General features: G+C 42.3%; 2 protein-coding genes and 2 pseudogenes across 2 annotated transcripts; 3 read left to right on the top strand and 1 right to left on the bottom strand.

Moving 5' to 3' along the window:
• Positions 1-2,418: 2,418 nt before the first annotated feature.
• Positions 2,419-5,834, bottom strand: LOC136503084 (uncharacterized; annotated as a pseudogene).
• Positions 5,835-9,517: 3,683 nt separating this feature from the next.
• On the top strand, positions 9,518-12,216 carry LOC136504667 (uncharacterized). Its single transcript, XM_066499634.1, has 6 exons — positions 9,518-9,628; positions 9,853-10,094; positions 10,190-10,375; positions 10,450-10,542; positions 10,629-10,733; positions 11,758-12,216. The coding sequence occupies exons 1-6, from the start codon at positions 9,583-9,585 to the stop codon at positions 12,214-12,216; spliced, it is 1,131 nt and encodes a 376-aa protein (XP_066355731.1). The 5' UTR covers positions 9,518-9,582.
• A 5,057-nt stretch (positions 12,217-17,273) lies between these two features.
• LOC136504654 (DDT domain-containing protein PTM-like) lies at positions 17,274-25,658 on the top strand. Its single transcript, XM_066499612.1, has 10 exons — positions 17,274-18,989; positions 19,098-19,769; positions 19,861-21,103; positions 22,076-22,364; positions 22,455-22,579; positions 22,658-23,103; positions 23,201-23,229; positions 23,364-24,074; positions 24,166-25,198; positions 25,280-25,658. The coding sequence occupies exons 1-9, from the start codon at positions 17,614-17,616 to the stop codon at positions 25,137-25,139; spliced, it is 5,865 nt and encodes a 1,954-aa protein (XP_066355709.1). The 5' UTR covers positions 17,274-17,613; the 3' UTR covers positions 25,140-25,198; positions 25,280-25,658.
• A 397-nt stretch (positions 25,659-26,055) lies between these two features.
• LOC136504672 (uncharacterized) lies at positions 26,056-26,988 on the top strand (annotated as a pseudogene).
• The last annotated feature ends 476 nt before the right edge of the window (positions 26,989-27,464 follow it).

Genomic DNA, 27,464 nt, shown 5'->3' with positions numbered 1-27,464 from the left:
AAGAAAATGGTGAAAGAGTTTGGATATAATATCGTATTTTTTTATTTTAGTTTTTTTCTGGTGTAATCTAGGTAGTACGGAGTACTTTCACTACAGGAAGACCGAGCATCAGTGATAAAATGTGGTGGCGAAATCTTAATTTGTCACTGATTCCCATGTTATTAGTGGCCAAACTAATTTTCATCACTATTGCGTCGATTATTAGTGGCAAACTACTATATCGCCATAGGATGCACCTTCAGTGGCGAATTTAGTGATGAAACATTAATTTGTCACTAATAAATAGGTTAATTGTGACTAAATATTTATTTCCTCACAGTTTTGCCATCTACCGGTGACAAAATATTATATCACCACACGGTTCAAGGTCAGTGAGAAAATGTTGTGGCAAAATTGTATTTTGCCACTATTTACCATCTTAATTGTGACTAAACAATTTCCCCCCACTATTAGTACATTAATATGTGACAAAATTTTGCTTCGCCACATGGTAGCTGATGACTGAGAAATTTTTGTGGCAAAATATTCTTTTGTCACTTGTTACCAAGTTAATTGTGAGAAAATAAATTTTCTTGTTATATAATATTTATATTAGTGATAAAAATATGTGTTCCGTATGATAAATAATTAGTGGCAAATACTGTATTATCATGGGTCCCACTTGTCAGTCAAACTCCACCTTATCTTCTTCCGTTTTCTGCAGCTGCAATTACTGGACGAGCAAAATCCACCTTATCTCTGGCCGCCCCCAAGCTTAGAGCTCCGCCAAGCGCTGACGAGGTCGCCCATAGTCGCTGGCCGTCGATGCCCTTGCCCATGGCTGCACCGAAGCTCGCACGTGCAGCGCTTAGCAAGCTCTCCCACGGCCGCAGCCGCCTATCTCGACGAGTGTCTCCGGCCGCCCCTAGCTCGATGCTTCTGCTCCGCGCCGACGAGCTCGCCCATGGTCTCTGGCCATCCCCGCTCCCACCTGGATCCACCGAATCTCGCCTCGCACTCGACGAGCTCGCCCACGGTCGCCGCCGCCAATCTCGACGAGCTCGCAAAAGGTCGGATTCGCTGCGTCCCTGGCCGCGGCCATCTGCGCGCGAGGAGGAAGACGCCGAGCCGCTTGCTCGCGCCGTACTGTGAGCCGGGTACGGTCATCTTGCGGGCGTCAACACGGGCAGGGATGCGGGTAGCCCGCTCAGGCGTGTGGCGGGCGGCCGCGTTTGGCGGGCGGTCGTAGCTCGGGCGTGTCCGTAGTGGAGCACTGGAGCTTCAGGGCCGCCTGTGCAGCTAGCGGCTCGTGTGGCCAGGGGCCTAATAGGGCGGCTCATCCGAGGTCATAGGATTGGATAGTAAGCATTGTTGCTCTCCAGTTTAGATTATTTGATCAATTCACCATATTTGCCTATTCGATTCTCTGGAGTTTGAATGTAGGCTAGACACTGAATTGCCAAATGCCTTAGTGATGTTTAATTGGCATTGATTGGGCACTTGAACCTTGGTTATTGCATACGGGAAATGCCTTAGTTATGTTTAGTTACATAATACTAGTATATTATGTTGTAATTCTGTAATTGAAGTACAAATTAGACCTCTATTATCTTAGGTTTTAGTGACTTTATGTACCCGTTAATTTGGTTGTGGGAACAAAAAGACACAAGTTTGTCTTGTAGGGATCCAGAATGGAAGTAAAATTAGTGACCATGAATATATATCATATTACCAGGGCTTGGAAAACTGATAAGTATTAGGAAATAAAACATAGCTAAAAATGCCAGAGTGACCATGATATCCTAAATGCTTATTTGTTTGACACTACTGTGTAGTGTTTGTAAAGCAAGTGACCAAGGAGATGAAGCTGCATCTCATATATATATTCCCTTTAGAAATTTCAGCTTCATTATCAGTTATTTGCTAGTCGTTATCTATTTATTCTTCCGATTCACTGTCTTCGTCATCTGAATCCATGTACTCACCACCTTCGCTGTCATCACTTTCAGATTCTTGTTGCTCATCTTCATCCTAAACGTCACCCTCGTAATGGAGTATCGGATTACCTTCCACAGCCACAGGCATACCTTCAGCTTCCGCTTCAACTTGAGGTGTGTCCAATATACTTGTGTCATCATCTTCTATTGTATTTGGATTCAGCACAGTTATTACTTCATTTTCTTGGCAAGCTTTAGGACTGGATTTACTTGATTTAGTAGTGGCATCTTCTTCATCAGTGGGAGGAGTGTCAAAATAATCACGAGGTTTAGTCTTTACCACGACATACCATTTTGGATCTTGAGTATCATTCACATAATATACTTGCTCTGCTTGCGAAGCCAAAACATATGGCTCATCTGTTGATAGCCTGCAAGTAGTATTTATCATTATGAACCCATACTTATCTTCTTTAACTCCCCTTGTTGTATGTACATCCCATCATTCACATTTAAAAAGAACAACCTTATGAGTCCCATATAAAAGCTCCACAATATCTGTCAAGACACCAAAGTAATCTTTGTTTCCAGTTCCTTCATCGCCCTTGACAAATACTCCACTGTTTTGTGCTTGAAATAGGGCGTCTCTGTCCCTTGTGTTAAATCTCCATCCATTGACCATATAACTTGCTAGATCAAACAATTCATCAGAAACAGAAGGATCTCCTTTGGAATACATAGTTGATATCTACATGAAGCACAGTAGTTAATGAAGCTAGCCTAAAGAAATAATGTAATAAATACATCCTTATACTTACATGGTTCTTGAACCACTGAAAGAACTCTTTCTCATGCCGCTTGTCTACATTTTTGGTGCTCTGTGTCCTTAAATATTCCTTGTGAATGCTGTGGCATAGGAGAATAGATGTTACAAAATTGGAGGTCCACAGTTGAATGAACATCTTAGGAGTGGCTTACCCTATATATGGAGAAGCCTCTTCATAGTTTTTTAGAACGTAGGCTTGTGCTTTGTTCAATTCATTCATCTCCATCTGACAATATCTATTCCCAATAAGCCGTCTTCCAATTTTGGCAAAAATCTAGAGCTATGTGTTGCTATTGTTATCACCACTGTCATCATTACGGCTTGGCCTATTGATTCTTGTCTCAATTCCATGCAAGTACATAGAACAAAGAGTCACACATTCCTGTAACACTACAGCCTCAGCAATTGCTCCCTCTGGACGAGCTTTGTTTTTTACAAATGACTTTAGTCTGCGCAAGAATCTCTCGATGGGATACATCCATCGATATTGCACAGGACCACCTATCATTGCTTGTTGAGCTAAATGGATTGGTAGATGCATCATTACATCAAACATGGATGGAGGAAATATCTTTTCTAATTTACAAAGAGTAATAGCAATTGAAGAATGAAGCCTTTTAAGGATCTCCACATCTAACACTTTTGAGCAAATTTCTCGAAAAAAGTTGCATAGCTCAATTATTGGAAGACAAATATCAGCCGGAAGCATGCCGCGAATAGATAGTGGAAGGTATCTATGTAGAAACACATGGTAATCATGGCACTTCATCCCTGATATTTTAACATTTATTGCATCTACATAATTAGATACCTTTGCAGAATAACCATATGGGACTTTGATTTTTGTCAAGAACTCACAAAATGCTTTCCTTTTAGGTCCAAAAAGTGTATAAGGTGCATTGTGAAATAAAAATTTTCCATCATCTGTGGGAGTCGCATGAAGTTTTGGTTGTATTCCCATGATTTCCATATCAAATCGAGAATTAATGTTATCCTTTGTCTTCTCCTCCTGTCCAAGCAAGGTACCCGCCAAACTTTCACCAACATTCTTTTCAATGTGCATGACATCTAGGTTATGTCTTAGTGTCAATTTGCTCCAATAAGGGAGTTGAAAAAATATACTCTTTTTATTCCAAACACCATACACTGTGCTGGAACGTTTCCTTTTCTTGTCAGATTTCCCAAATATAACCTGAATGGCAGCATAATGATAGCAATGTTACACCTTTGAAATTACATCAAAATATCATAACTCGTATCATATTTATTTACAAAAAGAAAGCTGCATAGACTTAAATCTTTTTGTATGTGTACCTGAGTAAACTTTTCGTATTGTGAAAGAACTTCAGCGCCTGATAATGGTTTTGGAGCACATCTCCTTTCCCTTTGGCCATTAAAAGTAGTATTGTTCCTCCAACTATGTCTTGCTGGTAGGAATCTCCTGTGTCCCATGTAGCAACCTTTTCTTCCATTGGCTAGCCATTGGTAGCAAGTGTCGGTATGACAGGATGGACATGCATATTTTCCCTTTGTGGACATTCCTGATAAATTCCCTAAAGCAGGGAAGTCATTAATTGTCCAGGGCAATGCAGCTTTTAGTGTGAATTTACGCTTCATCGAAGCATCATAGGCCTCCACCCCACCCCACAACTCAATCAGCTCATCAATTAATGGCTGTAGATATACATCAATGTCGTTGCCAGGTGCTTTAGGGCCAGGAATGAGCATTGAAGTTATCATATAAGGATCTTTCATGCACATCCAAGGAGGTAGGTTATACATCACAATAACAACGGGCCATATGCTGTATGATGTGCTCATATGTCCAAAAGGATTGAATCTGTCACTAGCAAGCCCAAGCCTAACACTGCGCGCATCTGATGCAAATGATGGGAAATTTTTGTCAAAATCCTTCCATTCCTTTGAATCTGCCAGGTGTCTCAAATATCCATCATCAACTAGCTCCTCTTTGTGCCAACGCATATTAGTTGCAGTTTTGGAACACATATACATCCTTTTCAATCTTGGTATCAATGGGAAATAGCGCAGCACCTTCTGTGCAACCTTTCGAACTCTTCGCCTTCGTGATTTGGATGCATTGTTCTGGTCATCACTTTTCCACCTAGAAAGCTTGCACACTAGACATGACTCAGCTTTAGCATAATCACCTCTGTACAGAATGCAATCATTTGGGCATGCGTCTATACGCTTGTAATCCAATCCCAAATCTGACATGACTTTCTTAGCATCGTTGAATGACTTTGGAGCCTTATTCTTGGTAGGAAGTACCTTCCAAAACAGAGTAAATAGAGCATCCATTGCATTTCCACTCAAATCATATAGGCACTTGATGTTCATCATTTGCACAATGAACGATAGTGTAGAGAAGGTACTGCATTCTGGGTACAGCTCATTGTCTGCCTCTTCAAGAAGTCTATAAAATTTGCTAGCTTCTTCAGTAGGACCTGTAGATGCGGTCGTGTCATCCTACAAGCAAGGTGATGAACCATCAAATGATCCCAAGTTGTTATTCACAGCATTTCCAAAATCATTCACCATCTCACGCAGACCATAGTCATCATGATCTTCCATGTTGTCGTCACTGTCTTCTGAATCTGACACACTCTCTCCATGATGATCCCATACTCTATACTCTTTCCATATTCCATTCAGCATGAGATGCTCCATTATAGATATCTGATCAGCAAAGTAATTGTTTTTGCAGATTCTACAAGGACATCGAAGGAGCTTGTCCGCACTGCAGCCAGAAAAAGCAAACTCAATAAATTTTTTAGCTCCTTCTTCGTATCGGGGAAGCCTCCTATTGGATATGTCCATCCAACTTTTGTCCACAACCATCCTGTCATTGAGGAATGAATTGTTTACAAAACTACAGTTTGTCAAGTTATTGCATTAAGAAGAATCTTCCATTTTTTTCTTGAATACGCAGTATCATTGCATTAAGAAGAATCTTCCATTTTATAATTCCTGGATGTTAGTATCTAGATTATTTTGATATTGCATTTTCCTACCTACAGGTTTGTGAGTCTTATTACATCTCTTGTTTGATGTTTTTAATATTGTTGTTTATGAACCAGGTATCAGACAATGCGCCATTATATGGTGTTTGTTTGTATGTTTAGGAAATAGTTCAAAAGGCACCTGGTATACTAGGTGCAGTTTTACCCTTAAACCCTACTTCCTATAAGCCAAGTCGTTTCTTGGTTTCTGCACCACGTTGTTACTGTCTACTTACAAAGGTACCTTTTTTGAGCTACACTGAGATGCTAAACAGGTTCATTTTCAGATCTAACATATATTTATATATTTGGATCCAAGATTTCATCAATTCAGTTCTAAGGATATGGTGGTGTGTCTATTCTATGAACAGCATTATTGCACAGGAGAGGCTTGACAGGATAACGCAGTTTGCAAGTGAAATTGCTCTGCCTGAGCCAGTTCCTCGTCCTGTGAAAGAACAAGATGGAGTAGACGGTGATTTTGATTCCTCAAATGGGATTCCATACATTGACTGGACAGAATATGCTGTACCTGTCAACAGTATAACAGGTCTCATTTCTTCATCAAGTGTTCCATCAGAAAGGGACATGTCTTCATTTTTGTTCAGGAGCTGGGAGCCTAATTCTTCCCGGAGTATATTTGCTAGTGAGATTTCAGATTCTAGTTATGTAAGAGAAGTTGAGAAGGAGGCAAGGCATAGTTTCCAGCATTATGAAGACTGTATATCAGGGAACTTGGAACCACATTGTACGGTCTTGAAAGGGGAGAGGCTTCAGATGGAAACAGGAATGATAGTGCGGACAACTTGTATTTTGATCAAAAGTATTACCTGACGGCAGAGGTGTTGGACATCAGCATCTCAGCTCTGCACCAGTGGATCGGTGACAAGAAGCAAATGGATCAACGGGCGGCGGCCATAGCAATTTGGGGGCTGTTTAGGGTTTAAGCGGTAGCCTACCAGATCTGGGTCCAAAAATGTAGGAGGTTTTCACTCTATTTTCTTTTTCTTTCTATTTTTGTGGTGAACATTAATGCCGATGAATATGGCAGGCAGCCTGGTTACTTGTTAAGGACTTGATTTTGTATTTTACAAAGATTTAATAATTAATAAAGCACCAAAATTTGCTTTATTAGTTATCGAAATATGAGTTAGTTATTTGCAAACAAAATGTTTGCCAAAACAAAACTAATATGGTTCGAATGTTGATATTTGGCATGATATTGTGAGTAGAAAACTATGATATTCTATATTATTTTTTATAAATATTGAATCTATGATCTAAATAATCATTTGTTTATGATTTTTATATATTTAATTATTAGTTTAACACTTTATTTGTTATATACTCATACTTTAATCCTAACTTGTTTAATGACATTTGTTATATACGCATACACGCACACTCGTCCAAATTAATCACCACACTGGAATAAATTCAGAAAAATAGGAGCAACTACATCGTGACTAACACGGCTCGCCAGGTTCCACCATAAGAACCTAAATAGATGAGTCTCAATTCAACTTGTTTGGTTTGGTCCCCAACTCTTATATATGCAAGCTCTAGTTAACAATTTTTGACATGTTTGGTCGCCCTGTTGGGCTCATGTTTGGTCGTTTTTGTGAAGCTAGGCCCGAGCTAGCCCTTTTATCCGCTCGCCTCACCTCCCGCTACAAGATAAAGCAACCAACAAAAACGTAACATTTCTTATACTGACTAAGCTAGGTCATGCAACCAAACAAGTTCATCTTGTATTGTTGAAGCCAGGCTTGAGCTAACCAGGCTTAATTGGCTAACCGAACACACCCATATTGAATATCTTTGACTGACCACCTCTATGTATAATTTCTAGCCACATATGTCTTTTTATTTGTTGAAATTTAGTTATATGGACCTTGTTTAATTGTCAAGTGATGCGTCTTATTCGAAGAGATTTGAAGTCGAATTTTATTCTATCTAAAAAATAACAATTTTTTTCCCAATAAACACACATTAAAATAAATTTGGTATTAAAAATTATAATTTCTAGTAGAAATATTATGGACCTTGTTTATATTTTTTCACATTATATCTCTAGTAGAAATATTATTGGCCTTGTTTATCGTTTTTTTCAAACCGAGCGCTCTCTTTTCCGCTTAATAATTATAATTGGTGAAAAATTGTTCCCTCCAAATATCCATTCACCTTTCCCTCCAATTAATCCGTGAATTTTTTTTTACTCCCGCCATATTGCATTGGACATCAAGTATATATATATACATACATGGAGTCCTTTCCATCATCTACGGATCTACCAAACAATCAAAGCCAACTGACGGGGAGAAACACGGAGAAACAGGCGACCCACAAAGGTGCACTGCGTACTACTACTAGTTTTTTTTGCCAAGTCTTCCTCCATCCGGCCAGCATCGTCATTATTAGCCCCCAATGATTACTCCTATCCTGTGTCAAAGCCAAGGCCATGTATCGCGCACGCCCAGATGCCTCCGGCCACCCCACGGATCCAAGATGCCGATGCAAAAAATCCACCACCGTGATCCAGTTCGTCGTGGCGGCCTCCGATCCAGTTCGTCGTGGCCTCCGATCCAGTTCGTCGTGGCCGCCGCCGCCGCCGCCACCACGGCCGCCGTGCCCGCGGCCAGTGCCGCCATCGCCACGGCCACGGCCATGGCAAGAAGATGCGATACCCCACGGATCCATGATGCCGATGCGGAAAATCCCCGGCCTCCGATCCAGTTCGTCGTGGCCGCCGGCGCCGCCACCACGGCCGCCATGCCCGCGGCCAGTGCCGCCATCGCCATGGCCACGGCCACCGTCGCCGCGGCGGCCACCGCCACGGCCGCCGCCACTGCGGCTTGCACAACTGCCATACTGATATCTTGATTTCGATCTATGAATATGCATCACATCCATAACATATTTGTACTGGACACCAACCTATGACACCCATGCCTCCAGCCCAGTCCAACTTTATATTTCTCAAATTATTTTTTGACAGATTGTTTCCATCCTTTGTATATGTCTCAAATTATTTTTTTCGTCAGATTGTTTCTTTTGGTAAAATATCCATTAATTTGATGGCTATGTTTCTCCATCAATTCCATTGTTGTTTTGCAGGGAAAATGGCTCCACGGGTGCCGCCACGGGTGCCTCAACGAACAGTTGCTGAAATGGATACGGAATTTGATGAGCTTGCCTCTGTTTTATCCAAAGATCCAAGGGACCAATTGACCTCTGGTATAGGTTTGTTTTATACATTCAGCACCACCAAATATTTCTTTACGTAAAAATTCTGATGTATTGTAGCATGTTGCATCAAAGGAAATTAGGAAAGCTACAATTTTCTGCAGCCTCGTTTGTAATATAATGTTTCTATATTGCTTCTAGTGTATAAGAAAACTTACATGATCTTTTGTTAAGTTCATATGATGTGTCTTCTAGTTATCAGCAACTCGACTTATTAGTACTGATAGCGATTCCATTAATAATCTCCATGAGAACATGCAAGTTCTTGACTTCTTGTTTAATTGAATGCACCATTACTTGTTCATAGATCTGAACGAGAGCTACTATGAACAAACACATGGGGTTTGTGTTCATGCCGATGTCAAAAATCCTAGTTATATTACTTGCAACTGTGTTCACTTGCATTACTTCGTGTGCTGATGGTACAATAAAAGATAGCCATTTCTGTTGTATTTAGTTATGTAAAATTTACAAAATGCCTATTTTTGTTTCTACAGGTGAAATAACAACCAGGTTACGTTCACGTGGCTCTCGAACTGACAATGAACGTGATCAATTTGATTCAGATGTGGCAATGGATGAAAATAATCAAATAAATGCTGCAACACACAACACTGAAGGTGTTTTGCTAATCTGAAACCTGCTTCTTTACACCATTGTTTATTTCGCTGATTTAGCTAGGTACTGTTATGTTGATCTACATTTATTTCTTTATACGACATAATAACAAGTGCTACATTTAGCATGTCACAACATGTTATACTAATCTAAAATTTGATTCTTGACACTATAGAGTACAAACATTACATTTAATTACCCTTGTTCTTTTCCCTAAATTAACTAGGCCTTGCTAAGAGTGGAAGAAAACTTACAATTAACAATCAACTTCGCAAGAGAAGAGCAAAAGGAAAGCATATTGATATAAAGTTCCCTAAAGAGTTTGCAAAAGTGTGTGGAGAACATGCTAGTTTATTTAAAAGTGAGATAACAGTTCTTGTAAGAACTGTACCACTCCAAGTGAAGAAGTGGAGGGACATGGATAAGTTTTATCCTGGTACTACTACATCTATTTGGAGAAAACTAAAGGTGACCTACTTTTCATATGAAATGAATATATTTGGCATGCATAGGTTATCATTGCATTCAGTGGCCGGTTATTACAATATATCTTTGCTGTACAGCAAAAGTTTCCTGAGCTTTCAGAAGAAGATAAAGATTGTGCCATGAGACAAGTAGAGAGTCAATATAATAATCGGCGTTACCGTCTACTTCAAGCTTACCGAAACAACAAGCCAAGGCCACAACATGTCTCACCAGAAGGTTGGCAATGGTTGATAAGGAATTTGTGGACGGATGATGATTTTCAGGTACATACAACTCATGTCCTAAATTACAGTGCTGCATAATTGTTAATGATACATTTATGCAATTTGTAAACCAGAAAAGGAGCAACCAAAACTCTATCAACAGAGGAAAGCAAGAGATGGGGTCCAAAGTAGGAACTAGATCAATTGCTCAAATCGCTTACGATCTAGTGAGGAAAATAGTTACTAGGCAGATTTTTTTCTATTACACATCGTTCTGTATTAGTGAATATATGCTTTTGTTATTCTAATGCAGCGACACCCAGAAACTGGTGAATGGCCTACTGCTATGCAAGTTTGGAAGGCTACATATCAAAAGGCTGATGGGACATGGTCCATTCCAACAGGTGAAGAAATAATGGTATGACCATATTACTTCCCTTCTTGATGGCATCTTTGGGTTTCACATTTGTCAATCTGTATCCTACCTTTTGAACTAGGATTAGGTGGAAGTGGTGTGTTTTTTGTATGAAAAAGTATGGTAGTAGAATTATGTATGACTCTTTCATGGTTATTATCTTTGCAATGTAGTCTCTGTATTGTTCATTTAATGAGTTGAAAAGTCTAGGCACTACGAAAAGTTTGCAGTATCTCTAATCATGAACAATATCGTTTTATTAAGCTATTTGTAAATTTCATATATTATTTAATTTGTCTGCAATTTTCAATTATTAGATAACATGTTTGTAGATTTTTTTGAACAGTATCAACTCTGAGAACATTTGGATGTTACACTATCCTACGCTAGTGTTCTTTGGCCGCTTAGAGTGTGATTGGTTGTGTTCGTATCCGGGAGCAGGCCCCTCGGGGGATAGCTTGGGTAAATACAACACTACCATGTTTCGTTGCTTGCATCCAGTAGAGGGTCGAGTTGAGATGATGTTTGTTTGCTTGCACGAGAAATTAGGCAAGTAAACACAATCACGGTAGTATTTGTTATATGCAACCATTTTTTATTGCTCTTAATTTATCTTACTCATGCTTAATATTGTTTGAAGTACATTAATATCACTTAAAATATGCTAATAATGTCCTTACCTAGTAACTGTTCGCATCTGGCGAGCCAGGCTCTGAAGAAACACCTAAAATCCCTGTATCTCGAGAGCTAGGCTAAGAGAGTTTTTGCATGAACAGAACTAGGCCTGTGGAGCCATACAACCAACTAATCATCTAACTTGAATCCCGTGAGCCTAGCTGGCATATATGCAACAAACCAATCATACCCTTATCATCTTGCATAGTTTTCATCATACCGAGATTTGATCCGGTGCTTCAGACTATTCTAGAGGATGTTGTAGACAATAATGTCTAATTTACTTACATGAACGTTTTTGCCTGCTGTGTAGTATATGGGTTCTTAATTAGTTTGTTTTCATGCTTTGCAGACCAAACTACATGAAGCTGCTGGGATACATCAAGAAAAGATTTCTTCTGTGCCCGTGCCAATAGTGGAGCACTTCGCACTAGTTCTTGGTCGAAAGCCAAACCATTCATGTGGTGTTGGCATTTGTGCTGTAAACCGAGTGGCTGAGGAAAGAATCAGATTGCAGGTGCAAATTGAGGCTTCAGAACAGCGTGAAGCTGCAGCTCGAGCACGTGCAGATGCTGCTGAGCAACGTGCTGAGGCTGCTGAGCAACGAGCACAAGCTTTGGAAGGCCAAGTTTCCACGGTGGTCGAAACAAATGCACAACTGCAAGAAGAGCAGCAATCCCAACGTGATGAGATGAGTTCTTTGCATCAAACACAGAGTGGAGAAGTTGCTCGCCTAGTGAGGGAACAACTTGATCATCAAATGGCTGCATTAATTGCACGCATTGGTGCCTCACAGCCTCCAGCATCTTAGAGTTTAAACACTTTAGTTGAATAATTATTGTGAGACTTTAAAGTAGTGTCAAGAGAGTTATTTTGAGGTTTGAGTGTTCTTAGTTTTATGTAATGCTTAATGCCAAATTTGAATTATTGAAATAAATATTATTGGTGCAGATTTGAAATAATCATATTGCTATAATGTACATGTGTTGAGCTATTTTTGTCACTACAACAAGGATAATAATGATAACTTGGTCGCCACAACATCTAATGTGTTTCACACAATTGAAACTTATCTTGTGACAAAACTTGTCCAGACTAATATTTTCCTACAAATGCTATGCTTTTTTGTGATGAAACTATTGATACATTTTGTCTTGTCAGTTCTCACAAAAAGATAATTTTTTGTGACAAAGGTTTGCCACCGTAGTTTACATGTGAGGATTAGTTTGCATCACAAATGAAAAGTATTTGTGTTAACAAGTTACCACTTTTTCCCATACATATTGTGGTAAACAATTAGACACAATTATAATTTAATAGTGAGAACAAGCATCGACACGACAAACTCAAGTAATGGCGAAACTTCTATCACTAATATGTAAGTCTTTAGTGACCACAAAATTTGTCACTTTTATAATGGTAATTGTGACAATAATATTGCCATAGATTCTGTATAGTTGTGGCAAATATTATCACCACTAAAAACATTATGAGTGGCATCATTTTTTGCCACTAATGCATATGTTTTTGTGACAATGAATGAGCCACAAATGGTCCCATTACTAGTGATAGTACAATTTGTCACTAATGAGTATGGTCATTTGCGGGGAACAAAAATTCATCACTAGAGTATCTGTGAGGCGAGTATTTGTGGCGACTAGTGGCGATTTAAAAATTCACCACAAAGGCTTGTTTGTGGCGAAAAAATAAGCTTTTGTGATGAAAATTTTCGCCACAAAAACCCTTTGCCCTTGTGGTGTTTATTGCATGCCCACTGATTTTTCTTGAAAATAGCGTTACTTCCCTAAGACCCTGTTTAGTTTCCAAAAATTTTTACCTCCTATAGTAAAAGAAGACACATGCATGGAGTACTAAATGTAGACGAAAAAAAAACTAATTGCACAGTTCTCGGCGAAATCGCGAGACGAATCTTTTAAGCCTTATTAGTCCATGAAAAGCCTTAAAAGTGCTACAGTAACCCACATATGCTAATGACCGATTAATTAGTATCATTAGATTCGTCTCGCAGTTTTCTGATGGGTTCTGTAATTTATTTTTTTATTAGTATCCAAAAATCCCTCCCGATATCCTTCCGACATATCCGATGTGACACCCAAAAATTTTGACCTCCCCAACTAAACACACCCTAAGTGATGGACTGGAAGTGTCATTTCAATGCCCTAGGTTTCTTTTGTCTGAGCGTAGCACAGAGGTTTCTGTTGTCTGAAATGAACCGGCCCAACTCGATGATTCGGTCTGGTAGCCTTATAAAGTTGAGCCCGTATAGAAGTTGTCGGCCTGAAAGGAACAATTCTGGCATTTTCTTTAGCCCGGTCCAATCCGAAGGGCCTACGGACAATCTTTGTTGCAAAAACGACAAAGGGAGAAGAAAGATGCACTAACGTATCAAGTGGGCTTATTATCTCCTACAACTAAAAAGAACAATGTGTGGACATTTTTTGGTGCGACATTTGTTTTGGTTCGCCCGTCTGGCCACGCTTGCAATCCCATAGCACCTCCCTCATGCTGCGTCCTTTGGTGCGATTCTCCTTGATTGAATATTGCCTGTCATGTGATAGAGGAATCACGGCAAAATAGAAAGTAGAAAATTATTGTGCTATTCATATACACATTGCATGTTGCATGCACCAACATACATGGCAACAAGCAAAAGGAAAAAGAATTAACACAAAAAGAAACAAAATTGAGACAAAAAGGAACCTCTTTGCATTTTCTGACAACCTTGCTAAATATGCCTACATTTAATTACTTCTCTTCTTTGCATTTACAAAAGGGACAGCTTTTTTCTCCTTTCATTTAGTTTCACGCTCACGTGTTCCATCGCCCACGTTTGCTGTTTCTTGTTGAAATTGCCTTTGGGTCTGTTCATTTTGAATCCTTTCCCCATATTCTAATTAAACTACAAAATTTTAAATTAGGATACGAGGTAAGACATGCAAATAGATATTTCAAAACTACCTGTAGAGTACAAAGAACTTAATAAATAAATCTTTCTAGAGGCAATGCAAATTCTCTCTAATCTTTCATTTGGTGTAGTTAGTGTTATCATACTACCCGCATGTATTCATAGGGAATAAATCGTGGATAAAACGTGGACACTTTTTTGTGCGACATTCCAACATGGGTTCATCGTCCTGCCAATATCCTTGAGACAGATCACATAAAGGATGAGAGTCCCTCTATGAGATTGGTCACAAGAGACTCAAACTTGTATCTGATTATGGTAATGTTGAATTGCTTTGCATCAAAAGCATCGGCAATGATAAACAGGGACATAGGTTTTAGTATGCATAGTGGAGGAAAACTCAACCTTGACCTTCTCAGCAGTTTTTCTGAGCCTTTACAGTGCTAACTTGTCCTTACTCAGATAATCAAGAGGTGCACCATAAAATTATGCACCACAAAGAAAAGTGTCATCATTGGTTGTCTTGACTTGAAAAATATATCGAAATTAAGAATTATAACACCTAATTCAACATCTTGAAACATACACTCAAGTGGATACCTTATTCTACAATATATGTCTATATGGAATAGTCCTAAAACCACATATATTTATACGATGAGTATAACATACTTTATTTTAAAATTTTATGAGAGATTTTTTAAGACACGCAGTATTATCCATGTGACAGGTACTAATATTTACATATATACTCGAACCTGTGTGTACATGATTATATGGAGATACAGCGGAACTTATTTATGGATTTATTGGCGCATGAAAGAAATGGATATCGGAGAATTCTTTCTGCCGATATAAAATATTATCTTAGCCATATTACGAAAAAGTCTATACAGTAGAGTTTGTGAGCCTACGACGCCGCGCTCTTCATGACTGTGTTAATTTCACAAACTTTGCTTTTTGAATTAAATGTCACTTTAACGTCGGTATTTAATTTAACAGCATTGTTATCTTATCGTGCGATCCGTGTGTTTTTAGTACAAAAGACTTAGTTGTCCCGTAGCAACGCACGAGTATGGGTTTCAGCCCGGTTGTCGTTTATGCTTTGAAAATTCGCCTTTTATTATTTCTCATGTTAAACAAATTATTATTTGCCTTCCAAAAGAATCACTTTTCAAAAAGAATTTTGACAGCTATGAACTTAGACATCTGCAAAATAAGTTCCGATTTTGTGTTCAAAATTTGTGTTAATAAAGGTTCAAACCCAATTTCAATCCACTAGTGCTAATAGTTAGTAGATTAGTACTAGTAGATCCAAACACAATTGCTAATAGACAAAGTAACTATTTGCTAAGGACCTATTAACTATTAATTTCATTAGCGGCTTTTGGGCCGTTATTCATAGGTGGGGCCATAGGTACCAACCACCTATTAGTAATTAAGGCTAGTCTCAATTGGGTTTCATAAGAGTTTCATGGGCATGAAATAAGCTGATATGCCATGGTATTGATAAAGAGATATAAAAAAATCATGGGATGAATTGAGTTTCATGGGAAAAAAACTTGTTTGCACTATTTCCAACGTGTGGGAGTCTTCATAGAATTTTGCTTCTACCATTCGAGGGATATTCCCATATAGTTTTCATATTAATTTTCTCATTTTAAGGGATTGTTTGGCAAAACTCCCGATGCAACTCTTAGGCTAATTCTAAGGGAAGCTCTACAAAACCTCTGTGATATAGAATCACACCCATGGCGATTATGTGGAGTTATTGTCTATCTAAAATAATAAACTAGGATGCTAGGAGCTAAAAAACTAGGGCTCGCTCACTTTCGCTACTTCTGCAGCAGTAGCGTTATCGACCCTGATATATTTTGTTGATTCATTTTCCACGGGTAATCAATTTTGCATAGAGTTAATCCTAGAGATTTGTTTTTAGCCGTGGAACCGCTTGTCCTTAAGAATCAGAAGCAAAAGATGATCTACCAAACAAGCCATAAGATTCAAGAAAAGTAGCATGGGTGAAAAGAAAAGGGTTTTAAATTGTTGACAGACAATTGTCCGAGGCACAAACTTTTCGGCTTATTTAGGATAACAATGCATTAATTTTATGTAGAACTTTTACACCATCCTTAGCACTCCCCTGGGCCTACAACTAAACATCAAAGTTGCACGTATGTAGGGGCGTGGCGTGCGTGGAGACGTGTTCACGAGAGTTCAGTAACGTATATTATGCAAAGAAAGATATATAGAGCGCTATATAAGCACCAAGGGGCAAGGGGTGCAGTGCTGCACACCGTTGGCTAGTTCCACCAGTTGGAACCGCGAGGAGGAGCAAACCAAGCAGGTGCTACGCGGCATCGCTACCGAAGTCCGGCATTTGGCGCGAGCCAACCGTTGCCCTGCCCTACCTGAGCTAGCAACAAAAACCCGACGGGCAGCTCAGCTCCCTCCACCCGGGTTTTTTGAATTTGAAAAACACGCAGCACCTCCCTCCCTCGTTCCCTCCTCCAGCCTCGCGGCCGTCGAGTCGCGCAGCACCGCAGCCGTCGTCCCGTGCCGTGCGTGCTGGACACGACGAACGCGCGCAAAGCTGACCCGGTTCAGCCAGGTCGCAGCGGACACGACGAGGACTGCACATCGAGCCGGGTCGGTTTCCTAACCCGCGGACTCTCGCGTAGGGGCCGAAGCAAAGTAACCCACCGGCCAGCGACCTGCGCGGCCCCACCTGGCAGCGTCGAGGGATCCCCACCCTCCGCGTGTGGGTCGGGCGCCAGTGTCGGCTCGGCACCGACCCGAGCCCGAACGCACGACCCGAGAAGGGCGGCACGGACCGGAGTGACGCGAGCCAGGCTGAGGGCTTGCGTGCGAGTCGGTTCGGTTGTGCGGCTCGGCCCGGCCCTTTTGCCTTTCCAGCCGTGTTCCGTTCCCTCTTCCCTCCCTTTCCCTTCATCTCCACCCAACTCCTCGCCGCGCGCCGCCGAGTAGGGTTTGCAAGCCCCGAAGCAGCCCGCGTACCGCACCTCCCCCACTACCTCCATCCATCCACCCACGCCGGCCTCTCGCAGTGCCGCCGCACCGCGCCGCAACAGGGCGAGATCGGCAGCTACCAGATTCGTCCCAACCACACTCCACCCCCCCTCACCCCTGCGTCGGCGCCGCCTCTCCCCGCTCGCGCTCCACCAGCCCCGACGGAATCTCTCCCGGAGCCGCGCGATTCGCCGCGGGGATGGTTCGGTAGGGCCGCAATCGCTAGGGTTTTCGCTCGCGCCCGGTGCTGCCATGGGCGCCGAGCCCCGCCGGGAGGGTTCCGATCGGACGCCAGCCGACGCCTCCCCCGCGGCGCCGGACAGTGACGAGGCGATGGCGGGGACGGCCGCTGGCGTCGCTGCTGCTGCTGCGGAGGTGGAGACTACCGCGGCCAGTGAGGCGGCGGCGGCGGAGCGTGGGCGTGATGCGGAGACCTCGGCGAGCGTGCCGTGGGTGGAGGCTGACGATGCCGGCGCTGCGGGCGAGCAGCGTCCTGCGGCGCCTCAAGCGGAGGAGGTTGATGAGGGTGGAGCCAGGGGCAAGGAGGGGCTTGATGGTACTGCAGCGAATGGGGCAGTTGAGGGCAGCATTGCGGGGGAAGTGCGAGATGTGGATCCTGTGGTATCTGAACAAGCGGGGATGGAGGGGGATGGGGGTGGTGCTGCGAGCAAAGACTACTCCGCGGCCTCTACTGTGAGTGAGGCGAATGCGGGGAGCGTTCTGGGGACATCGCAAGATTTGGCTCCCATGGTGTCTGAAACGAAGATGGAGGTGGATGGCGGCTCTGTTCTGGAACGAGAGGGCAATGCTCAGGAACAGGATTGCACTGCGGCGGCTGTGGCAAGCGAGGTTAAGACGGAGGAAGGTGATGGCGGGGTGGTGAATCAGGGGACTACCGCACCTGCTGGGGGCATTCAGGCGAAAGAGGAGGTGGGGGAATGCTTGGTGGGCCGCTACATTGGCCGGAGCGCTCCTGGGCATGCGAGGATTCTTATTGGGAAGGTTGCATCCTATGATAGCACGGCTGGGGTCTACAGTGTGGTGTTTGAGGACGGACATACCGAGGAGTCGGGGCTTCCTCAGCTCCAGGAGTTTCTCATGTCGGATGATAATGGTGCGTTAGGCATGAAGGTGAGCTGCAGGAAGAGGAAGCTAGACTTGCTGGTTTCATCAGGGAGTGCCTTGGAGGTCAAAGAGCCAGCAAGTACTAGGCAGAGGGTTGATGGATGCGAGATGCCTGCCAGGCCTGATGAGCTGCAGCATAGCGCGTCTGGCTCGGATATGTCTGAGGATGTTGAATCTTCGAGTAATTCATCGGATTTCACTAGAGAAGAAACATCTGAGCCATGCCCTCCTGTACAGGCTGTGGAGTTGCCTCCGTCGTCAGGAGATATTCCTGTGCCAGAAGAGTCCTTAAGTTCTCTCTTCTCTGTTTATAACTTCCTGCGGTCGTTCAGTGTGCAGCTGTTCCTGAGTCCATTTGGGCTGGACGATTTTGTTGCGGCCATTAATTGCAGCGTGCAGAATAACTTGTTGGATGCTGTGCATGTCTTGCTACTGCAGGCACTGAGGCGGCATCTTGAATCTAAATCTGCTGAAGGATCTCGACAGGCTTCAGATTGCCTGAAGTACTTACTCTATCAACCCACTTTTAACCACAGTAACTATTTCGCAGGTGTTGTGTTTCTGTACTCAAAATTCTGACATTATTTCCACTTCCCCTGAACTGTGTGTAGGTACCTGGATTGGACATTACTAGATGCATTGACATGGCCTAATTTCTTATTGGAGTACCTGTATGTGATGCGTTCCATTAAAAATCTAGGGGGGAAGAGTTTTGGTAGAAGCCTCCTAGTTGCCGAATACTATAAACTTCCTGTTGCCATGAAGTTGAGGGTGCTGCAAATACTCTGCGATGATGTGAATGAATCAGAAGAACTCAAAACTGAACTGGAAAATCGAGTAGGCTACAATGAGGAGATGGAATATGAGATAGAATCCAGCGTCGTTCAGGAGGCTGCTTCAAGAGGAGTCTCAACTAGAGCTGCAAAGGCCTCAGCTTACAAAAATACGAATGATTTCCAGAATCTCGAAAATGCTCCAAATGTAACAAATCCAGAAACTGCTGTAGCAGTACTGTCCCAGGATGGCAATAGTGATGATTGCCGAATATGTGGAATGGATGGAACTTTGGTATGCTGTGATGGCTGCCCATGGGCATATCATTCGAGATGTATTGGTCAAAACAAAGCTTTCCTTCCTCAGGGCGATTGGTTCTGTCCAGAATGTGTGGTTAACAAGCTTGGACCAACTTCTTCAAGAATTGAGCGTGGTGCAAGAGGAGCTCAAATGTTTGGCATTGATACATGTGGGAGACTATTCTTAGGAACCTGCAATTATTTGCTGGTGTAAGTTCTTGCAAAGTAATCATGCAATACGTTGGTTTAGTGGTTTACTAACGATTTGTTTCCTTTGTATTTGTTCCATCAAATACTGCAGGATTGAAACAGCTTCGGATGCAGAGTCTTATGCAAGATATTACAATCAGTATGATGTTGCCAAGGTCCTCCAAAGACTTGCTGTCTCAGATGCATATGTGGACATATGCAGGCAAATAAAGGACTACTGGAAGCATTTACTAGGTATAATTCATAGTGAGAGATCAGCAACAGGTAAAGAAGTTGGTGTGAACCATACTCCAAGGTCCAGTATGCTGAATTCTATTCCAATAAAAGCAGGAGATGGAAGTGTCCGGACAACTTTAAAAGATGGCGGGGACAGAGAAACAGCAGTGCTTCCTCAAACAAATGTGCAGCAGAAATTTGTGGCTAATCAGAGCGCAGTTTGCTCAGCCGAAAGCCTGGAGGAACAAAAATGCAAGTCAAGCTTTGGTGCTGTCATCGAGAAGAATGCTGAAGTTTGCAAGCAAACTGTGTCAGCTCAGAATAACGTACATAATGCACACAGAAATGGAGCTTTTGGACCACCTGTGGTATCCTCAATTTCTCATCAGAATGGATCCATTGTAACAGGTGTGTCTAACATAGCACAGGCGCAGCTAGCTCAGAGTATATTCCATCCAGACTCATCCACTGTTTCTGCGACAGCAGGATTGTTGTGTCCATCTTCTCAAGGTAAACACCACCTTCAGCTGTTTCCTGAAAGATCTGGAAACATGAGTGGTGGCAAGGCAGCAAAATTATCTTCTTTTAAACCACAAGCTTACATGAATCTCTACAATCATGGCAACATTGCAGCATCTGCTGCTGCCAATCTAGCTGTTATTACATCCGATGAAGGTAAAGTTTCAGCATCCCAACTGACTGCAAAACCAAGGAAGAAAATGGCTGCAGACAATGCTCTACAATTGAAAGCATTTTCTTCAGCAGCCACACAATTTCTTTGGCCAAGTACCGAAAAGAAGCTTATGGAAGTCCCAAGAGATAGATGTGGTTGGTGCATTGCTTGTAGAAGTTCGGCGAGTGGAACAAAAAAGGCTTGTTTTCTTAACATGGCCACCACAAATGCTTCTAAATGCTCTGCTCGAATTCTTAGTGCCATGCGCATCATAAAAAATTCTGATAGCCATTTTCCTAGTATTGTTGCTTATTTAGCCAACATGGAGGAAAGTTTGCGTGGCCTCTTGGTTGGTTCACTACAAGACATGCAGCAGAAAAAAAGGTGGCATCAACAACTACAAGAAGCTTCCAACTGCAGAACTGTAATACCCCTCTTGCTTGAGGTGAGCTGTATTTTTTTTTGTTGGGCATCCTTTGGTACTTCTCAATATTCTACAACTAAGTTGTGATATAGCATATATCACTCTGAATGCTAGCAGCGCTGGGGTGGGCATCAAATAGAATAATATTTTTCAGATTTCTTATTGCAGGAGATGGAAGTGTCCGGACAACTTTAAAAGATACATAATATCCCTGCATGCATTTTTTAATAAAGGAAATTAACTCTAAATACAGCGTTAGAAACTAGAAAAATTGTTCCAAAAAACCATTGATATTTGACTCAGAAATGACTAGTGAGGCGTTTTGTGAAATAAAATGATTCAATACTGAAAGATATAGTAAATTGCACTTTGCCCATGTAAAGCCATATTCTTTCACTTTGAACTAGGATAAAAGCAGAAGAGCTATTGAAGACTATCTACCCAAATAATAATTTGACCATTACACTTGGCTCATGAAATGAAAGTTTCATGAGGTTTCATGGTTTTCAATCATGTTATATGAGGCACCATGAAGGTTTTAACATAACAGGGTGCAAAATAAAATTATTTGTTCAAAGTGAAACAAAGAGTACTGTACCTGGTGTAAAAAGCAATTTACTTGAAAAGAAAATTACCCTAATAGAGCCAATGCGATAACTCATCAACATACGATATACGACCAAGGTGATGAAAGAACAAAAAAGTTGTAGCAATGCCATCTAGTGCTTAACTGGCACAACTTTTGGATAATTAGAAGGCCTAGATGATGATGTATATTGTAGGCAGAACAAAAGAGTGGATATATAGTAGCATGCCTAATGCCATAATATTGCATACTAATTGCTTCTGGATAATCAAGTTGGATATGCAATAAATGCTAATTATGCTATTGAAAGAAAGATAAATAGCCTAGCTGAAAAAGCTATTGCCATAAATGGCTGTGAGATGAATTTGATTGTTGTTGTTTTAAAGATTGTTACATGTTCTATGCAGTTGGAAAGCAACATCCGTGGAGTAGCATTTTCTGCAAGCTGGTTGAAGCCAATAGACGATTGGCCTGTGGAATCTCCTGGTCCATCAACGGGAGCATCTCGTCCTGCACAATACCAAAAACGTGGGGTTGGTGGAAGGCGTGGCAGAAGACGTTCGTTGGCATCCGAATCTGGTACTGCTACTGATGAGGACAACAGCTGGACTTGGTGGACTGGAGGAAATATTTCAAAACGTACTTTGCAGAGGGGGGCTCTTCTACATTCAACCATAAGAAAAGCTGCTCGCCAAGGTATTACATGGTTTAACTGTTAGTAGTCTTATTTCATCCTCTATCAGTGTCCAAGACATGAACAAGTTGACTTGTTTTGTCACCTGCTAGGTGGTAAACAGAGGATAGCAGGTTTATCTTACCATGAAGGTTCTAATTTTCCAAGACGATCTCGACAGTTTGTCTGGAGAGGATGTGTTGGAATGAGCCAGACTTCATCTCAACTTGCTTTGCAGGTTTGCACTTCTGTCCTGATGTTGCAAAGAGCAGTACGTTAAACCTACTTTAGCATGAACCTAATATTCATTTCTCAGGTTAGATATCTTGATGCCCACATCAGATGGAAGGAATTCATCCCTCCAGATCAAATTCCTTCAGATGGAAAAAGTTCTGATGCAGATTTTTCTGCTCTCAGAAATGCTGTAGTCTGTGATAAAAAAATAATCGATAACAAGATAAGATACGCACTTAAGTTTCGCAATCAAAAGCATCTTCCTGTGCGTGTGACAAAAAATATCTTGGAATCGGAAGGTGATCAGGATGAAAATAGCAAATTGTGGTTTTCTGAAAACCATGTGCCATTGTACATGTTGCGAGAATTTGAGCAGCACACCTCCCTGCCTACCCCAGGAATTTCAGACTGTTTTACCAATTTATACCCAAGGCGAGTAAAAGCATCTACTGAAGATGTCTTTTCTTATCTTTTTCACAAAGGAGAAGTCTATCCCTGCACCTCATGCAAGAAGGATGTTCTCTACAGGTTTTTCTACTTCGCCTCTTTGTTATGATAATAAACTGATTATACATTTATTATTTTTGAGATGCTGACCTTTTGTATTTTGGTTGATCACATGCAGGGATATTGTTAAATGCAGCACTTGTCAAGGTATGGATCTCTGTCGTGCTCTTTAGATTATTTGTTTTCAAAATTTGTCCTTGTAATATTCAAGAAGACAATTGACTGATTTCTGATATTTCGAATACTTAGTCACATTGTTGCGATCTAAAAATAACTTTCAGGTAATTGTCATAAAGAGTGTACATCAAATTCTGTTGTTAACAAAGGAAGCAGTGCTACTTCCAGTTTGATATGCAAGTTATGCCTCCAGAAGCGGAATCTTATGCTTACTAGTTACAATACAAATACAAGTTATTTCCGGCCTCAACAGAAGAGTAATGGCCAACAACCAGTGACTGCTCCCAGAATTGTGTTTAAGGTTAGTTCTTCCCATTCCAGTGAACCTGCCCCCAAAGTCGAAGCCCAGCTAGTTGCAAAGGTCAAAGCACAGCCATTTGCGAAGGTGGAAGCTCAGCCAACTATGAATGTGAAAACCCAGCCAGTTGTGAACGTGAAAACACAGCCATTTGCAAAGGTGGAAGCTCAGCCAATTATGAATGAGAAAGCCCAGCCACTCGCAAAGGTGGGAGCCCAGCCACTTGCAAAGGTGGCAAATCAGAGTATCACTAGTGTCCATGCTCTGCCAAAGACAAAAGCTAAAAAGTCAAAGTCAGAAAAAGAAAAGAAACCTAAAAAAGTTCAAGCGATCACATATTTTGGTCTTGTATGGAAGAAAAATAAGAGCGACAAGGATGATGGAAGTGAGTTCAGGGCAAATGATGTAATCCTTAAAAGCAAGGATAGTATAGGTTCATCAATAAGACCAACATGTTGTCTCTGTGACAAAGCTTATTCTCCGGATTTCTTGTACGTACGCTGTGAGAAGTGCAGAAGTAAGTCTAGCATTTCTGTAGCTTAGAGCATTATCCTTTTTGTGTTATCTTTCAGTTTTTTTTCTAACATCTCGGTATTCCCTGCATACAGATTGGTTTCATGGTGATGCCTTGCAACTTGATGAAGAAAGGATTGGTGAGTTGGTTGCATACCGGTGCTGTAGGTGCCGAAGGAGAGCCATACCGCACTGTCCTCACTCTGATGGTTATACAAAGCCTGAACCAGAATTAAGTGAGCAAACAGTTGCTACATCATCGCAGTCAACTATGCTATCTACTGAGGAGACTTTTGCTTTAGCAGATCAGGACCCACTGCTTGCTTCTTATGGGATAGTTGAACCAATTGGGGATGATACAATGGACATTGATTTGTCAATGAACATGGCAAGCTTTGGCCCTGGAAGTAACCAGAAGCTGTCTATAAGAAGAGCACAAGCAAATAGATCTGAATACCTTGATCAAGCTGGTAGACCTGTGAATGAGTATAATATCCAGAATCATCCTCCAGGGAATGGAAACATCAATTTCAGCCATACGAATGGAATTTCATTTTCAGAGGCTGACAGCGTTGATGCTTCAGAGCTGTTGGGGTGGGATTTTTCACAAGGAGTTGCATATGCTACACCTCCTGATTTCACTGCTAATCACCAGTCGAATGACACTAGCTGTGGCAGCTTTGGGATGGACGAATATGAGCCCCAGACTTATTTCTCGTTCACCGAGCTACTTGAAGCCGATGATACGCAGCTTGACAATGCCTTTGGGATGTCTGCTGGTCTGCAAGGTGATGGAAATGGCACAGGAAGCTTTGTTCAACAAGGTGTTGGTTTTGATGAATTGTCTTTCATGGTAGAAGATGGAGCTTCAAATATGAACTTCCCAACAAATGACCCCACCCCTGATGAGGTAGCATGCAACAAGTGCATGAATACTCAGCCACCACCTGATCTCAAATGTGCTGTCTGTGACCTGCACATACACAGGCAGTGCTCACCATGGGACCAAGGTGAAGAGCCTGTTGACAGCAGCAATTGGAGTTGTGGTGGTTGCCGGGAGTGGCGATGATTAACTTTTGAACTTCATTGCATCTGTTAACAGTGGCAGCTGCCAGCTGTTATCACAAGGTAAACATACCGACATTCCATACCAGATTTCTGTTAACTACAATTTGTGGCTAATAATTCCTGAGCAAGCTTTCTCTTTAGGTGGAAGGTACATCGCGAAGTGCGACTTGGATCTGTATGAAAAATTTCCACCAAGCTGTTGTGCAGTGCTACTGGTTGTTCGGATGCTGGGGTTGGCTATTTGACCAAAGTTTAACCATCATACAGTTAGAGTAGCAATGACTGCTGCAAGTTTTACACTGTACATACCAAAGGATGCTGCTATCAACAAGGTGTATGGTTCTAAAAACCATATTCAGACAGCTTATTTTGTCATTCTTTAGGCTGCTTATTTTTTAGGGGAGTTTTAGAGCTAGGAGGATGCTGCTATCAACAAGGTGTATGGTTCTAAAAACCATATTCATGTAACCGTATTACCTTGGATTCTCTTGCCGTCTTTCAGATAGAAGTATCTCTTGTTCAGAGGCCATGTCCACGCATATGCAGCTTTGCTCGATATATTGCCCTTGCCACTTGGCGCATACGGTACACTGGTGCGTGCGTGTGGCGCATGAGTTTTTAAAATGCAGCACTTGTGCTAAACCTTTAACGCTTTGAGAAATTTGAATTGTAAAGGTGATGTGGGTGTTTCGTCTTGATATATTATTTATGTTTTTCCACGGTTCGTGTAGAATCAACACGGGTCTTATACCTGGCCCAAAACGTTCTGATCTGTCATTTCCTCAGCCATTTCTGGCAACGCCCGCTTCATCACGGACCGGGCTATATTTCGGAAAAGAAGCGGCCCAGCTCTTCTCTTCTTCACTCAGCGCTCAGCAGCCTCCGCCACGGCGATCTCTCCTCCATCTGCGGCGGCGATGGCGCTCTCCTCCTCCCGGGCGCACCACCTCCTGCGCTCCCTCCACGGTTTCCACGCCTCCGAGGGTGGAGCCGCACGAGTTCTCTAAGCCCAGCGGGCAGCGGCTGCCTGGGCAGCTGGGATGGAGCCCGCGGCCGCGGGGGGAGCCCCGGAGGCGTGGGCGCGGCTGGAGCGGCTGCGCAAGGTGTATGCGCGCAACGCGGGGTAGCTTCTTCGGCGGCAGTACGCCTACGGGGTGCAGTTGATGGAGGCCGAGCGGCAGCGGAAGACCGAGGGCGCGTGCCGGCGTCGCCAACGAGGAGCGCAAGGCCGCCAAAGCCGCCGCCACGGAGATGCGTGCGTTCGAGGAGGACTTCCGTCAGGTCCTTGTACGTTTCCCTTTCACTTCGCTATTCCCTGTCGCGCTCATCGTACGTTCTCCAGGCATCTTTTCATGAACCTGCCTGTTTCAGCCTCTAGACAGTAGGCACCATTGATTTTTCCCTTCTCCTCTCTCCTTCTCCCATAGAGCTACTGGAAGCAGAGGAAGCCATATCCTTCTTTCCCTTTCGTTGGCTTTGTGAGGGAAGGAGATTGGCTTTCCATCCTCGCACCGGCTGTACGAGACGAGGAGAGGGGCGAGAGAAAAAGAGCTCATACGAAAAGTGCATGAAACAGTGAATGCTTTAGAGAAGCTAGAGCCCGTGGGAGCTGTAACAAACGTGGGATTATATGGCAAAATATGTTTATAACCGAGATGAGATAACAAGCAGATGAAAGAAAAGAGCTGGGAAGCTGGAGAGCTGGCGGCAAAAGGAGAAGCTCAATGGGCAGAAGAAGGCGGAGCGCAAGGAGCTCCTGCGCAAGAATAGCAGCATGTGGTTTGCAGTTTGATGGAGATAAAATTAAAAATCAAATACTTGAAGCTATAAAAAATACCACTCCTCTATAAGGCTGATTCTATGAGGTGTGTTGTACTCTTTTTGTTGCTGTGTTGTTGCAATCTTTTCTCAACCCCTCTAATCTTTTTGGAATAAAAAACTATACAGCCTATTCAAATGAATGACTTTGTCTTAAGGAGGGAATCCAATCTCTCGAATTATCCGCCTGGTACCGTGTTTTTGTCTCACAACAAATCAGCCAACAATACTTTTCAGCCTAGCTTTTCAGCGAAGCGAACATGGCAAATAGCTGAGCTCTCTAAGGTGAAATTTGACATGACTAGCACCCACAAAGGTGAACCCTTTCGTCCTGAGTGCTCTTCTGTTATTTAGTTTTGGGTCACTTTGTTACTGAAGAAATAGGAAGAATGTAATGAGAATGTAAATACCTAAGTCCCCTATTATGTAGGAAAGTAATATTTAAGTACAAGTGCTACACTATATTTAAGTAAGATGTCTCTAAAGTCGGACCTTTTGGACAAACAGG

This window comes from Miscanthus floridulus, chromosome 14, assembly GCF_019320115.1.
Source record: "Miscanthus floridulus cultivar M001 chromosome 14, ASM1932011v1, whole genome shotgun sequence".
Lineage (NCBI taxonomy): Eukaryota > Viridiplantae > Streptophyta > Magnoliopsida > Poales > Poaceae > Miscanthus > Miscanthus floridulus.
The sequence above is the reverse complement of the archived record's forward strand: the minus strand, read 5'-3'. Positions and strand labels throughout refer to the sequence as shown.